Source organism: Alosa pseudoharengus, unplaced genomic scaffold (genome assembly GCF_046254945.1).
Source record: "Alosa pseudoharengus isolate Yale_2024_CS ecotype anadromous, Long Island Sound unplaced genomic scaffold, YU_APseudo_1.1 YU_APseudo_1.1_scf_2, whole genome shotgun sequence".
In the NCBI taxonomy this organism is placed as follows: domain Eukaryota; kingdom Metazoa; phylum Chordata; class Actinopteri; order Clupeiformes; family Clupeidae; genus Alosa; species Alosa pseudoharengus.
The window spans coordinates 8231060-8245987 of record NW_027468663.1 but is presented as its reverse complement, the minus strand read 5'-3'; the positions used below and the strand labels follow the sequence as shown (position 1 = coordinate 8245987).

At 45.8% G+C, this 14928-nt stretch overlaps 1 protein-coding gene across 1 annotated transcript in view; it reads right to left on the bottom strand.

The window, feature by feature from the left end:
* Positions 1–14928, bottom strand: part of LOC143133726 (phosphatase and actin regulator 1-like) — a 28259-nt gene that overhangs the window by 3893 nt on the left and 9438 nt on the right. Inside the window, exons 3-8 of the mRNA XM_076293564.1 lie at positions 13427–13507; positions 9409–9609; positions 7209–7539; positions 5136–5344; positions 4755–4911; positions 1390–1445 (exon numbers count right to left, since the gene is read on the bottom strand). Of these exons, the coding sequence (XP_076149679.1) occupies positions 1390–1445; positions 4755–4911; positions 5136–5344; positions 7209–7539; positions 9409–9609; positions 13427–13507 (1035 nt within the window). The remainder of the gene's footprint in view (positions 1–1389; positions 1446–4754; positions 4912–5135; positions 5345–7208; positions 7540–9408; positions 9610–13426; positions 13508–14928) is intronic.

Genomic DNA, 14928 nt, shown 5'->3' with positions numbered 1-14928 from the left:
CCTGCCTGTCTGCTTCATTAGGACAACTCTGTATTTGTTTTAATGAGAACCTCCTGTAGTTCTGTCTATTCCCGTGTGGTCTGTGGAACATCTCCTTTTTTTATAATAATGAAGGATTAGAGTTCAGTTTGCCACTACAAATTGCAAGCCTTTAAAGGAGATTTTTAACCAAAAGATGAAGCCTGACAAAGTTCCTAGAAAACATGTCCAAACCACTGCCAATCTTTGCCATCCAAGGAGAGTGCACCGACCATAGAAATATGTATGACACGGCCAGTCACAGGAAGCTCAGAGAACAGATTGTACTGTTCTAAAAGTAAACTACTTCCTCTTTTTTAAAGCCACACAACTGGCTTTGGAGTTCTCTTTTACTCTCAGGATATTAAGTCCCATCTGTAATCCGCTGCTGTCTAGTGGTAAAAGGAGAACACCGTACGTGACCTGATTCCAATCATAATGGCATTTAAATAAGCCCTCAGAGCGGTTTATAACAGCAACATGGGAGAGATTCTGACGCTGATACTCCTGGTGATACTAGCTGCTGACTGAAGATCCACAACAGCAACAAGCAGCCACTTGGAGCGTTACTTTACCACAGATTCAACTATATCGCCAGTGTGTGTGGGGCATACCTCAACACCCTGCTTTTGTAAAATGTCAGAAATCAAAAGTTTAGATACCACTGGTTTAATCTACATTACCCATATCCATATTCAAATAACTTATGTTGTATTATGTACTATACCATTCTACTTGTTACTTTCAACCACTAGTGCACACATACATATATGTGCATAGTGTATGTGTGTGTGTGTGTTAAAACACTTATTACAGGCAACCTTTTCCATTTCATCATGGGTGCCTAGCAACTTCTTGTGCGCTGAGTGGGATGAGACTGCCTGAGAGTGTGTCTGTGGCTGTCTGGCACTGCATCCTGATTCATTCTGGCATCGCCGCCTTCTGCAGCCAGACCTCCTTCTGTGGCCCTGACGGATCCTCCTCTTCTAATGAGCCACACTCACTCACCTCCCAAACACCAAAGGGAGAGAGATGCTTGCTAACTACCTAACCCAGAACCCTTTCATCTGCCAAGAGTTTTAAGTTGACAACATTTCTGTGTGTATTTGTGCATGTGTTTGTGTTAGGGCGCTTTCATACCTATTTTGTTTCCCGAATTAAAAAAACGAACCGCTCTAGAGTTCGATTGGAAACGAGCCGAGATCACCTCTTCCTGGTTTGTTTTGTTCGGAAACAGAGAGCGATTGCCGCTTTCACATATACCTAAGCAAACCGATCTTTGGGGGAAACGCTCCACGTTCGATTCAACGATCCGGGTATGAAAGCGCTCTTAGTTATGGTATATATACACAATGTACACTGAACACTCACGCTTAAGAATGTTTCTCTGCTCCAGCTCCTCTGCAGTGGGCCTCTGACTCAACCTCCTGCAAAAGCACAAATCAAAACAACAATCAAACCTACTGTAGCACACACACAGACACACACACACACACACACGTGAAATGGACAACCGCAACATCACCTTTTTTACTTTTTGCTGTACAAACAAGCATGTGGATATTGTTTAGGTGTTTTTCCTTGAATGACAAAAGATTCTGTTGTCCCATATTTATTGCCCGCTCCTGACGCTTGTTCTCAGACTTGGCTCTGAACCAAGTGCTGTTATCTAAGTGACACAGACAGACAAGGGGTGACAGTTGAAGATTGAAGCTTCGGCAAAATCCATTCTTCTGCAGTCCATCCAAGCTTCTGCAGTCCATTGAGAGGCATGGAGAGTAAGGACAATCTGATCCTAGCTTCATTAAAGTGTCTGTGTGTCTGTGTGTCTGTGTGTCTGTGTGTCTGTGTGTCTGTGTGTCTGTGTGTCTGTGTGTCTGTGTGTCTGTGTGTCTGAAAAATTGGTTATTGGACAAATTGTACAGGCTGTCAGTACGTCTTTGTGCAGTCATTGGAGGAAGACCCTCTGCACTGGTTCCTCCGCAACCGACAAGACATGAGAAAGGGCTTTGAGGAACTAATTGCAGGCAGCAATGGGGAGTGAAAGCAAGCACAAAGACAGTGAGAGAAAAAGAGAGAGACGGAGGAGAACAAAGAAATAAGACAAAACCGAAACTGAAAGACAAAAAGGCTATAAGGAAGAGAAAACGGCACAAAGACAGCAAGAAAAAAAAAAAAGAAAAAAAAGAGTGCAAGGCAAATTGTTGAGACTCATCATATGTTGGGGGGGGGGGGGGTGAATAAAGGTTCTGGTATCAAAAACAAACCCTCTAGCGCACTGAGAGCAGGTCAGGGTCTGAGCCCGAGATCGCCCAGCCCAGCCCAGCCTTGTTCTGCCCCGTCAGCTGAATGTCCCCGAGTCTCCTCTGCTCCAGGCCCAGCTCCATCCAAACGCACCAAAGACACCACATCATAGCACATCACATCACGCCACGCCAGACACGTCACCGCCATCTCGGACCCGTCCAGCTGATCTCAGCGGATTGAGCCCTCTGCTGACCTGCTGGCTCACTCGCTCACTCACTCGGGCTGAGCGTGCGCTTCTGCCAGTCCATCTCAAACCTCGTCATTCTCACTGGTCATTACACAATGCATTTCCTGGCGCACAAAGACTTTTCAGCCAGGGTGTGCTGGGCCGTAATGATGTTACATAAAAGGACAGGAGTTACACAAGGCGGCTTTTTTTATTATCATTTGAACAATTTGTCTTGTCCTCCGACTGAGGAAAGGGACAATGAACGTAAATGTGCTTTTGATGCACAAAAGCGGGACAATGGCAGCTTATCAAACCACTGCAATCTCACCTAGAGGGGTCAGACTCCTTAATGCTGGGTAAGGAAGCTTAGCAGCCTGCATTTTAAAGTGCACCCCCTAAAAGGTACTCAACAAGAAAGTAAGAATGAGAGATGGACAGACTCAGCCTGGTCTTTATAAAGAGTGCCACAGGCAGACAAATCTACTATGTGGACATGTGGGGGATCTGTTTTTCAACCACACACTTGGAACATCACATTTTGATCCCACCAAAATGGATATGATTTAATATATTTTTACGCATGGTATGTCTGGTTCAAATTTGGCCAAAGCAATGGGCTTGTGTGGAGAAAGACATCCATCTTTGCCCTCACGTCTTCCCTCGTTTTCAGTCCAAAGCATAAACCCTGGGATCTCCTCCACAAATGCATACAATGATAAAATCAAAAAGGACTGACGTAGCAAACCACATAAAGTACATAACATAATTACAAAACAAAATTAATTCAATGAGGTGATACGATCTTAACAAAAAGACACTGCGGTCTTTAGGGGCGGCAGACACCTTTAGAATACATGTGCTCATAGAATGATTCAGCTCTATGAAAGTACTACAGTAGCTTTGAATTGACTAAACTAAACGGACAACTATTATCCTTGTATGAGACAGGAAACGAGTGCAGGAGGTAAAAACAGAAAGAGAGCAAGAAAGAAAGAAAGCCGAACGAGTGGGAGGGATCTGCTGCACCATTCTGGAAACTAGGTCAGTTAGGTTTTGGGTACCGCTCTTTGCTGCTCGTGCCTATGGCTCTGTTTGTGTGTGTGTGTGTGTGTGTGTGTGTGTGTGTGTGTGTCTCTCAGGCTGACGCTTAGTTGCGGCAGTCATCTCGGCCGTCGGCATGGCTAATTCAGCCAGGACACAGAGAAAGTGAGTGACGCGCATGCTGAATGGAGACATCAAAGCCTGTCAGCTTACTGGGGGAGATCTAAGCCATGAGGAGGCTCAGTTCTCTGGCGCCATTATCACACACTGGATACACTCAGCAGCATCTTAGCTACAGGCAGGCAGCCCCCAACATCCACCAACTTCTGCTGCTGCTGCCGGGTAGTTCAGCTGGTGGGCAACAATTTTTGTCTATTGTGCCCACACTTGGTGGGTCTCCACCTCCTCACCCATCAAGTGTGGGCACAATAGACAGGAAGGAATGTTTGGCTTGTTTGTTTGTTGGGTTGGTTGGCATTTAGTGTGAGTCTGTGTGTCTATGTGTGTACCACAAGCAACATCGCACTCAGGAATTCTTCGACCTTAATTCAGAATGGTGCACTGTATGTGAAGGAGCTTGACATAGCAAGTGCTAACAGGATTAGAAGCTACAGCTAAATAAAATCACAGCCACCCTCTCTCACAAACATTTGGCTGGCAAACCCAATTCAATCAAACCAAACAGAGCGTGACACTAAATTCTCCCTGAACAGTCAAAATGAATGCCCAAAGAAACACACATCTTGGAAGTGAACTTAAAGCTACTACAGAAAGTCATGCTAATGTATCAGCATTTCAATTGATCGCTCAACACAGCTGGTGTCTGCTGGAAGAGGAGCAACACCTGGCTTGATGGTCACACACAAAGTCACAGCATCTGACTATTTCAGTCTTGTCTGTCTGTGTGTGTGTGTGTGTGTGTGTGTGTGTGTGTGTGTGTGTGTGTGTGTGTGTGTACACACATGTATATGTACATGCATGAGGGCGTGTTAGAAATATGTGTTTTTGTGTTTGTTTGATATGACACAGCTGTGTGGGTGTGGACTTCGTTTGCCAGCATTAGTGTCCATGTGAATATCAATTTGATTGAGACTGTGTCTATGTGCATGTGTGAGGGAGAGAGTGAGAGAAAGAGTGAGAGAAAGAGTGTAAGTGTGTGTGTGTGTATACATGTGTCAGTGAGAGTGTGTATGTGCGTGTGGGGGCAGGGTGGTCGTACCGCGTAAGACGGGTGCCAATCTGCTGTCTGGACTCGAGCCGCTCCTCGTCCGTCTGCATGGGCAGGATGTTCTTCTCCTCCAGCTCCCTCTTGGACGGCCGGTTACTCAGCTTGATGGCCAGTGAGTCCTTCCTCAGCACCTTCCGTGCCAGGGAACCTACGAGAGACACGTCACAGCACCGGGCCGTCAGCGGCAGGGGAAACTTCCTCTCAACACACACACACACACACGCACGCACACAGGCGTCTGGGCAGTGTGGATGACCGGGAGCCTGAGCCCCAGATCAGAGGAGGACAGACAGTCATAAGTGGAGTTATGGCAACTCCGAATCTGGGCTCATCTGATCTGGGAACAGTGGTTGACTGGTGAGTGTGGCTTACTTGTGAAGAGGGTGTCGTCGTCGTCATCGTCTTCCTCATCATCATCTTCTTCATCGTCGTCCTCATCATCCTCGTCTTTGTACATGCTGGGCAGGTCCTCGTAGTCTGACTCGTTTGGCATGTTTTCCTTGTCGTCCTCGCAGTCGATGACCACGGTGGGTACCTGCCGGCTTTCCAGCAGACCGCACTGACCGACGTGCAGTCCGGAGCTACGAAGGGGAAGGCAGAGATTGACATTTGCATCAACTAGCAATTCATCTTAGTCAGGATTAGGCACAAGACATCCAGGTCTCTTAAACCAAACTCGTCAAAATCACAGATTTGCAATAACAGACAGGAAGCTATTAAAGGAGAATTCCGGTGTGACATTGACCTAAAGTGTATTGAAACATGATACCGAGTGTGAACGTATGTCTCATAGCCTATCTCGGCTTGTCCCCTGCACACCAAAATCTGGCGCTAGTTAGCCGATGCTACCAACAGCTTTTTCAATTGTGGTGCTTCGGCATCGGGCTAACCATGCAAATAAATCACTGTTTTACACCATTTACGAGGCTCAATGTATCTCCACACTTCATTGGTAGACTTCCGAGGGCCCTGACATTTAAAACGAGACATTGAGAACTTTGAAAAAGCACTGGTAGTTTACTTACAAGACGATTTATACAGACAGTATCTTCACGAAGTTTAGCGTTTGCAGCCATCTTGAATTTAGTCACGATAAGTCGAGCGACGAGTAAGAATGAACAGGTATGATAAGGGATCAGATTCTAAAAATAATTCAGTGGAAATGCATGGATTCCAGTTTCTTCCAGTAGCAGCAACTGGAATCCATGCAATATTATTTACATAACCCATAACAGAGTGCAGGATCCACCAAATCTGCTTGCTCTCTAGCATAACACTAAACATACAATACATTCAGTTCCCTTTATGAAGACACATTACCACTATCTAGCAAACACACTGTTTAAGTGTTCCACACCTGTCCAGTCTACATAGTCATGGGAAATTTGTCTTTAATATGATTTCAGAGCAATTGCCAGTGACGGAGAACAATTACTGACATTTGATGATATGTGAAATTATCTTTTAAGGCGGTTCCACACACACACACACACACACACACACACACCTGATGACTCACAAGCTGTGTGTGAGGGATAGGGCTTTGTGGGGTTGGACCCAGGTGGTGTAAGTATGTCATCTAGTAAGGAAGACATTCATCCTACTCAATGGGACTGTGCCAAAGAGGTTTGCTATGAGATTAAGCCAGATGTGTTCCACACACGCCTCCATCGGCAATCTCACACCTATCCTAGGAGTGGCCCTGGTTGCATGCGCCTCACCTTCATACGCCGCTCAGCTGAAGTGGGCTGGCCGTTCCCATGGAGGGGTGCAGGAAGCTAGGTCACGTCCTCCTCACAAGCCTGACCCCATTACGGCTCAGGGAGTGCTCTGCCGTGGAGTACGGGACAGCGTGCCTAGCTCTGGGATGCCCATTATAAACACGCGCGATACCAATTCCCCTGACACTCAAACACTGATAGCCAATGCCCTCAAACATCTGTGTCTGAACGCAAGGCATTAAAAATGATTGCTGCCACCACCAAAACAAGAGCTACAGGGTTGCTGACTCCGATCTTTAGGAGGGTGTGAGTGAAGAGAAGACTATGGTTCGATTTCCCCAGACTGTCATCAGCCAATATAGAGGACAATTCCTTCCCACTGATTTAGTGCAAATAAGATGATGCATTAATGGGATTGTTTGAGTGAAGCGCGCACACACACACACACACACACACACACACACACACACACACACACACACACACACACACACACACACACACACACACACACACACACACACACACACACACACACACACACACACACACACACACACACACACACACACACACACACACACACACACACACACACACACACACACACACACACACACACACACACACACACACACACACACACACACACACACACACACACACACACACACACACACACACACACACACACACACACACACACACACACACTTCTGCTCACTTCTCTAGCCGCTGCATGGTGAACGCCAGCGTCTTGTTGAGCTCCTCGATGATGCGACTGGGTGGGTGCAGCCCGGCGGGCATGGTGCCATACTGCAGCTGGTGCGAGTACGGGTGCCCGGAGAATGGGTGCTGGTGCGGGTGGCAGCCCATGGTGGCGTGGTGTTGGGACAGGCCCTGCGGGGGGCATTTCTGGGTGAACGTGGTGAGGGGCATGGATGAGGAGGAAGAGTCCAGTCCTCCAGGAGGGACGCAGATCATCACCTTTTTGGGAGGTAGAGGAGGAGAGAGCTTGCCCACCATACAGGACATCTTCGAGGGGTGGCAAGAGTCTGGAGCAGGGCAGCAAATGGGACAGATGGACAAGCACGGTCAGATAAATTAAACAGTCAGATAAATCCATTAACCTTTAAACACTGTTCGTTGCTACCTTAATTTACTGTTCGCGGTCAAATTTGCCCGTACTGTTTTAACTGCTCTTATTTTAACATAAATTAAAAATGTACACTATAACAATAGTAATAATAATATTTTTTATGTATATATTTTTAAGATTTGTTGCCTCAATGGATGTTGGTATGGTAGTCAGTTTGTAAAACTTTCTGAAGCACACTCAAAGGGGGGGTATAAGCACACACAACACTACTACACTTATCAGAGCTAAACATAAGAACGTCCAAAGCCAGCGGACCTCATGTGCAGCTAGGCCGCTTGTCATATCTGCCAAGGTGTCTCATGATCGGCCAAGACGGGCTAAGCATGATGGAAGGGCAGGCGACACAGGCGTCAAGTTGGGGAGAGGCCACTGGCCCTGCAAGCAGCCCACAGGGCGACGGGCCGGGGAGCCACACGTGTGCCCATCCGCTCCCAAGATCTACTGACCTAACCGGATTCATTATGCCCGGCTAATCTACGGATCAGAGCCCGCTGGCATGGTGCCAGTCTGCCGGGAGAAAGCATGTCCTCACTGCGCCAACAGCCGGCGTCAGTGCACACACACACACAGTTTTAGGATACATTTGAGAGTGTTGCAGAAAATTTGAAAAATTGTTTGAAAATAGGTAAATCACTATAATCTACGAGAAGTCTGAATATATCAGTTTCATCTGAGTAAACAGAGATCTACAAGCAATTAAACAGCAATAGCTCCTATATATAAGTACAGACACATCATTGAACTGCTTCAACTTCATGTCTGCCATACCAGATGGATGTTCTAAACTGCACCCATCTGATGTTTTGCACGGTTGCCTCCTGATGCAGGGGCAAGGACATTAGCTGTGTGTGTCAAGCCTGAGTCATATCCATAAATGGAGGCTGACCTCTTAAACAGCAGAGAAGGGAGTCACCAAAAAACAAGCAGAATACATCAGAATACAGAGTACACTTACTGGATAGAGCTAATATGCATTTACTGGATACCAGAGCAGTAAATTAATTCAAAATGTAAAGGCCAAAATAGGTGTGGACAACTTTATATTGTATTATTTCACCCTATAATATAATTTATGACAAAGAGAGAGAGAGCAGTATAGTGGAAATGAGCTAGGGCGCAAGTAAGAGAGAGTAGTAGAAAAGGAACAGGCAGTCCTGCTGACCTGGCTAAAGTGGGATTTAATTAGACTAATCTGAAAGAGACCATCTGCAGGCCCCATGATCTCACAGACCAAAAGGAGAGAGAGAGAGAGAGAGAGAGAGAGAGAGAGAGAGAGAGAGAGAGAGAGAGAGAGAGAGAGAGAGAGAGAGAGAGAGAGAGAGAGAGAGAGAGAGAGAGAGAGAGAGAGAGACCTGCTCCACCAGCTCATTTCAACAAGACTATGTGACAATGCTAAGAAAAGAGTCTGACCATTTCAATAGGACGGAAATTTGTATTTTCTTTTGTTCTTTTCACAAATGTGGCCATTCAAACAACAGGGCCAAGCTGGGTTAACAAGGACCTTCACCTGGAGACCTTTAAAATCAGAAAGCCCTGCCCCAGCGGCCCTAGCTTCTCTCCCTGGTACTGGCCCGCGGCCCAGATCTCTGTGGACAGGCACTCCTGAAGGAGCCCAGCTGGCACTACCCTGGAATCCACTTTCCCTTTGTCCAGGGGATGACAGAAATCTTGTTGAGGGATTGGGCACCACCACGTTAAACAATTCCCCATTTCACAAGCCAATTCCCACCCCCCTCCTCCCTCCTCTCCTCAAGGATAAGCTCACCTGTGTTGTGATTGGGCAGCCGGGAGAAGGGCTTCGGGGGGAGCGCCGGGGGCTGCTTGTGGAACAGCGGGGGCTTAGGTGGCGTGTCCTGAACGTCACCTGTGAAGGCCACAGACTTCTTGGGAGGCAGGATCACGGTCTGCTTCAGTGAGTCCTGAGGGCACACACTGCCTTCCATTGATGGCCGGAAGTCGATGCTGGCTGCAATGCAACAACAACAAAAAAATACATTTTCATCTGAGATGTTGAAAAACACTTCAGAATACATTACAACAAAGAATAGATTAGAATAATCAAACCCACTACAATGAGGATGCACTTCCAGCCAAAGACTGGGAATGGTAGAGACACAGAGGCAGAATGCAGTCCGATTCTGCATTCTGACTGGGACCTGAACAAACCAAGTTAGGACAAACCAGTGAACCCATTACTGATGCAGCAAGTCAATTAAGCACATTAACACTTCAGATACACGGGGTGGATTTGTGTACTCATCTAAACAAATCAAGTAGTCTTTGAATGAATCCTCATGAGTTTGAACTACAGATTTGTTCCTTTAGTATGTTATGTCAAGGTAACGTTCAGTGAGGAAGAATGCCAGTTTAAGTTGATTCATTTGAAGACACAAGCCTTGTGAGAAGAATAATGGTCCTTCAATTCAGCCATTCAACACGTTGACATAACACTGCATGTAGTCATACTCTGCATTTTAATGTCAACTACAGTGCAAGTGTTTTAAGTTGGTTACTTAATGTCATCTCGGCAGAACGGCGAACTTTACGGTTGGTCCACTGAAAAAAAAACAATGTGTGATCAGATCACTTGCTGACGCAAAACAAAGTCCATTAGCGAGCTTTTGGCTGTGTCATCATCACAAAGACATTTTGAAAGGGTAGGAGGGAGGGGGTAAAAAGTCCCATTTGCAACATTAGTTCATTAAGTGGTGTCCTTTTGATGTTGATGATCTTTTTTTTCCAGCGTAATTAACTTGACAAGCTGGTAAAGAGCAGATAGAATCCCCGCGGAGGACGGTGAGGGTAGAAGACAATGCCTGAGGAAAATTGGCCCCATTCAAATTCCCTGCACATAATTCGCATTTTCACGCTAACCAGATGTCCTTAGCCAAGGGTACATCAGCCAGCACAGTGTTGACTATACTGTACAAACTTGTACTCTATGACAGCCTGGCCAGATGCTGCACCCACATCAAAAGTCTCGGATAACATGTCCTCTTACATAGACGGGGATATTACATCATTCCAGAAGCTGGTCAGTACTGTGGATTTATTTGGTCAATAAGTTCAATCCCTAAAGACCAAATGTAAACAAGGGCAGCCCCGATTTCATTGGCAGTGTAGTGCAGTGAGAAACTTTCCTGAGGGACATTAGGACAGGCCCTGACTTGGACTGGGCCCAGGTCTGTGCGCTGACTTACTGCCCCTGTGCCTGTCTGGACAGCACATGGATTCCCTGTGGCCATACACCACTGTCCTGTGGCCATCGAACACTGAGCCTGCCTGCGGCACAGGTTGTACCCTCACATCTCTTTTTGTTAAGGGGACTGTGGAGTCTGATGTAACAGAGAAAGAGGAGATGGTCACACAAGCTGCTATCCATCTGGTGCCCACCCATTGTGTGTGTGTGTATTTGTACCAGAAGAGCTGTCTAACACCAAGGCCACTCAAATCACTCAGAGCTGATATCTCACAGATGGCTCCAGTGCTGACCTCTTCAACTGTACAGTAACCAATATATCGGCCGTAGTAGCCAATATGAGCTCCTCGCCTTAGGGAGAGGGTTAGACACACCTGCTCCTAGTCACAGGAATGTGCCCTGACGTTTCCCTGTGTGAGTGATAGCTACAGTAAGTGTAGATGAATTGCACAAACCCTAAAACCTTTCCAGCTACAAGTGTTCTTCCTTTTAGGTTGCATTCTTTCAGGGCATAAAATGTGACCATCTTCTCACTGGTTGCTTTGTTGATGCATTGTTCAGAGTGTTCTTTTCTATGTAAATGTTCAGTGAAGAAGATGCAGAGGGAACAGTATGAAAGGCCAGAACTGTGGACCCAGTTTTCTGCCAGCTTCAGTGCATCAGCTGCTTCATGCAGAGACCATTGTGCCCTCCAACTAAACACATTTGAGTCTAATATTAGTTCTTATAATATTTAGGGTCAGGCAACTTTATCCACGGGGCTGCTCTGTTAAAGGTGCCATGTGTAATGTCTGCCAAAAAATCATTTTATACTCCACATTCCATAAAAGATGGGGCAGTATACCTCCAGAAAGTGAGTTGGTCTACCCTAGAGTAACAACCGAGACACGTGTATTGCAGTTTGGCTGGCAGTTATGTTGCCCGCATACCGCCTCCCATGGCCGAAACTGGTATTATGACACCTGTCGGGCTGTGGCTAGTAATTTAGCATGCTAATTCAGGTTGATATCTCTGCAGCACTATACCTTGTCATTTTTTTAATGACACCATCGCCCTTATTTCTTCTCATTCTTTTGATGCGTGTAGCTCATTTTTTGGATATTTTTACCTCAATTCTTACACATGGCACCTTTAAATGGGTGCTTTCAAGCGGAGTTCTCTCAAATTTTGTCCTGCTACTATGAGCTCAAGTAAGTCCATAAGCTGATTAAGCCTCTACAGCCAATCAGATGCAAGATTAACACAGTTTTTGAAGGCTACCCAAAAAAGGAGAGAAAATAAACATATTACTGTAAAAAAAAAAAAAATACACAGAACAATTGATTAATCCTCATCAGTAAAGGCTCATTTATTAAAAAACGGATATGGATACAGACAGTCTTCCATCCGTAGTCTATGCTCATTTCATCAGTCTTTCGCACGTTACAGACTAAAGAGATCAACGTTTGAAATGGACATATCTATTTTCGTAGGAAGAGGAGAGCATAAATCAGGCTTTAACTGACAGAATGAGTCAGAAGGAAGCACAAACAGCATTTTCATTATGTCCCCTTCTGCAATACTGGCCCTCCAGGAAAACATCCATCTTCCATAGATTCATGGTCGTCATGACAGTGCATGGTGAAGGTCACACTCTGGGGGGAGGGATTGATTTGAACCCGTCTGTCTAGTTTTTAAAAAAGTGGAGCAGGAGAAACCTCACCCGCACAACCTGCAGATACTAGCCAACATTGGCACTGGTAGGAATGGGATCGATTGGGATCGATTAGAGAAATAGTAGTCATGAAATAACAAAGACTGTGAAACATCACAGAATACATTCACATCATGAGAGGCTAAGGTTACACAACAACAAATATTCAAAGTCATGCATCTATTGGGCTACATGATCACAATGTGCTCACTACCTTTAGTGTGTAATTCCGTGAACAGCATATGCTATACCATTTCACTATTACCGGTCCCATTATTATGAGCACAGCTACCTCTAGCACAGTGCTGTCATACACAAGAGTTTTTTTACCCCGTGGTAAGTCTTTAGCCCCATTAACCTGACAAGGATACACTTTTCGTCCCCATTGACATGTTATGATATATTATATTATATTAAACAGCATCGGTTCCCATGTTGAATTGGTAAGCAGGATTATTTTCAAAGTGCATTCTGTGTCTGTTTGCATTTTATATGGATATAAGACATTTTATAGGATTATTTATGGATAACTGAGGTCTCTAAGTTTTTCTCCTGACTTACTGCCAAGAGAATCAAGCGATTTAAACATGAGGAGCTATTTACAACAACCAATTCTATTCACCATACCAATTCACTTCTTATTAGTTAGTGAACTGAAATGGATTGTATCTACATAGTCCCTCAGTTCTTATTTGGCTGTTTCTAGCCCTCCATACCTTATCATCTACATGTGACTAATGCCCATGAAATGACTCCGCTCATTTGGTTCCTTCCTATGAGTCACTGATCACACACAGACACACACAGACACTTAACTCCATGAAAATGGTCTCAGGTTCTTTACAGGCTTTTGTGGAGCAGTGAGCTTTTGAATGCGGCGACTAGACGCACCTTTCTCGAAGATCTCCTTCAGCACTCCCCTCTTGATCAGCTCGTCTCTGCTCTGCCGCATGGACATCTTTCTCTCCAGGGCTGAGGAGAAAAGAAGAGGAGGAGAGAAAAGAAGGATGAACTGGAAAAGCCGCTGTGGTACCTTTGGAATGACTGCAGTGGAAGACCGCATACAGCCCTATGGCCTCTGCCCCTGTAAAAGTGAGGCAATTCACTTGTATGAATACAGGCTGACGACAAGATCAACACCAGACCCTGTGGGCTGGTCAGACAGGACCTTTGTGATTGTGTTGGAGCAGGATTTTTTAACTGATTGTGAACCAGGGACCACCATATTGACTAATTATGTAACCCCAGGACCACCACTGAATAAAAATACTGATTCCCCACATTGCAACTACATTACTGAATCCATGGTTAGGGACCACTGGTTATTAACTAGTGTGTTGGCGCATCAGTTTTCTTCCTCTGGCACATTTTACAGACATATCGCTGAAACTAGGGCAATGCACAAAACCCACATCCAAACACCAGTCACTTGTAAACTAAATAAAGATATAGATAAACAAACAAACAAACAAACACCTTTGTTAAATCTGATTTGAGGGAACCTTCAGTATCAACGCATAGCTCTATTGCCATTAGTGAGAGCTCCACATAAAACGGCAGTTAAATATCTTGCTGTGTGCATTAAGCGCAGCCTCCAGCAGAGCAGCGGAGAAATGGAGAGCATTGCTTCACATGAGCACTTCTCTCTGCCTTAATGCTTCTCTGCGTATCACACATTAGCTGGGAAAGGCCTACCAGCAGCTCCATAAATACTGCACGGGCCAACCTGACTGAAGAGAGGAGACCCAGAGCGTCATTCTCTTTTCATCACGCAAATCCTTCGCCGTGGAGTCACAGGAGCCGGTCATCTCTAGAGGCCAAAGACAAAGCCAGAGCACAATGTAACACCTTCCCTTTCATGGGATGAGAATGACAAAAGGATGGTGTTTGAATGCACCCCGGCGGTCTATCTGGCGAAATGCTTTCTAAACGAGCTAGCATGTCCCAGCGCGAGCGCTCCCATCTATTTTTAGCCTCAAAACAGTTGAGGGACTTAACAATCTCCGCCACTGCACGCAACTGGGTCCATTTAGCGCCATGCTAGTCAGTTCAAAAGCTACCCCTGCAAAGAAACCAATTAAGAACCTGAAATGAGGATCAGGCAGAGGAACGGCGCTCCGTGCACAACACACACCCCAGTGGAACTCGGCACACGTGCACGTGTGTGTGTGTGTGTGTGTGTGTGTGTGTAGAGGCTGGGGTCTGTAACATATATGACCCAATAGAGAAGAGCGAAATCAGGCTCGTGTACAAAATGGCAAAGACGCTTGCCTGGAGTCACGAGCATTACATGTCATGTACGACCACTTGAGTGCATCTGTGCTCTAGATGCTGTGGCTGACAGCTTATGTTCTCATGGCACGCTGGCTGAGGACACCTACACTGGAGTTTGC